The sequence below is a fragment of the Sitophilus oryzae genome, unplaced genomic scaffold (assembly GCF_002938485.1).
Source record: "Sitophilus oryzae breed Bouriz unplaced genomic scaffold, Soryzae_2.0 scaffold_1917_pilon_pilon, whole genome shotgun sequence".
Classification (NCBI taxonomy): domain Eukaryota; kingdom Metazoa; phylum Arthropoda; class Insecta; order Coleoptera; family Curculionidae; genus Sitophilus; species Sitophilus oryzae.
This window is the reverse complement of record NW_022146632.1, coordinates 19,080-20,110: the sequence shown is the minus strand read 5'-3', so window position 1 is coordinate 20,110 and position 1,031 is coordinate 19,080. Positions and strand designations below refer to the sequence as shown.

Below are 1,031 nucleotides of genomic sequence, written 5' to 3'. Positions count from 1 at the left end.
AATATATCTGTATCTGTATTGTACTGAACACATTGACACGAGAATCAGCAACCAAAGCCGTGTGTACGCTTCATTAACACTGACAGTATCGAAGTCCTAGAACGGTAGACATACTTTGACACATTTATCAAATCAGTCGGATTTTGAAAGGGGTTGGGTGTACATCATTCTACAATATATTTACGATTTTGAAGGTTATCCATACATCTCGAGACGTTTAATCTTTTAACAATAAAAATAATTAAACGTCCGGTTGTATCTATACTGCTCATGTTTTTGTTGCTGTTTCAGCATAAGTTAAAACAAGCATTAAAAAAATGACTAAAAATCAACTTTAAAAAAGGACAATTAGCAAAATAATTATAAAAAATTAAATCAAAGGTTCAAAAATACCTCCCTGTTGTGCTTCGCAATAGCCAAGACGGTTATAAAACTCTGACCTAACTTTAGCTAACATAACAGCGGGGATATTTTCTAACGACTGAACGATTTTTAATCGCAGCTCGTCAATATTCATGGGTCGTTCATGGTTATGGCCATAAATGGAGTTTTTTACATATCCCCACAGAAAGAAGTCATTGGGCGACAAATCAGGAGAACGTGGTGGCCAATTAATTGTGCCTTGTGTGGAAATTAGCCGATTGGGAAATGTGGTTTGAAGGAACAGATTTACGTTCCGCGCGTTATGCGCAGGACAGCCATCCTGCTGAAACCACACTTCCTCAAAATTGATTGGCAAATTTCGAACTGCTGGTACAATTTGGTTTTGTAGCATATCCAAATATTTGGCAGCTGTTAACATACCATCAATAAAAAAAGGCCCAATGATATGATTTTGCAGCATGCCAGCCCAAACATTTAGTTTTTGTGGATATTGTGTCCGCAGTGCCATACTAAGGTGCTTATTTTCTCGAGACCAATAACGTACTATCGAAGGATTGTGGTAGCCATGTAAGGGAAACGAGCTTTCATCTGAGAATAATATATTTTCCAAAAATAAATTATTCCGATCGGCTCTTTCTCTTACAGCC

At 37.1% G+C, this 1,031-nt stretch overlaps 1 protein-coding gene across 1 annotated transcript; it reads right to left on the bottom strand.

Annotated features, from left to right (window-relative positions):
- Window positions 1–370: 370 nt before the first annotated feature.
- LOC115883486 lies at window positions 371–802 on the bottom strand. The gene has a single exon (XM_030901851.1). The coding sequence runs from the start codon at window positions 800–802 to the stop codon at window positions 371–373; it is 432 nt and encodes a 143-aa protein (XP_030757711.1).
- Window positions 803–1,031: the final 229 nt, after the last annotated feature.

Excerpts from the sequence above, each read along its gene's own strand:
- LOC115883486 (XM_030901851.1), bottom strand. The coding sequence starts at position 802 with ATGTTAACAGCTGCCAAATATTTGGATATGCTACAAAACCAAATTGTA.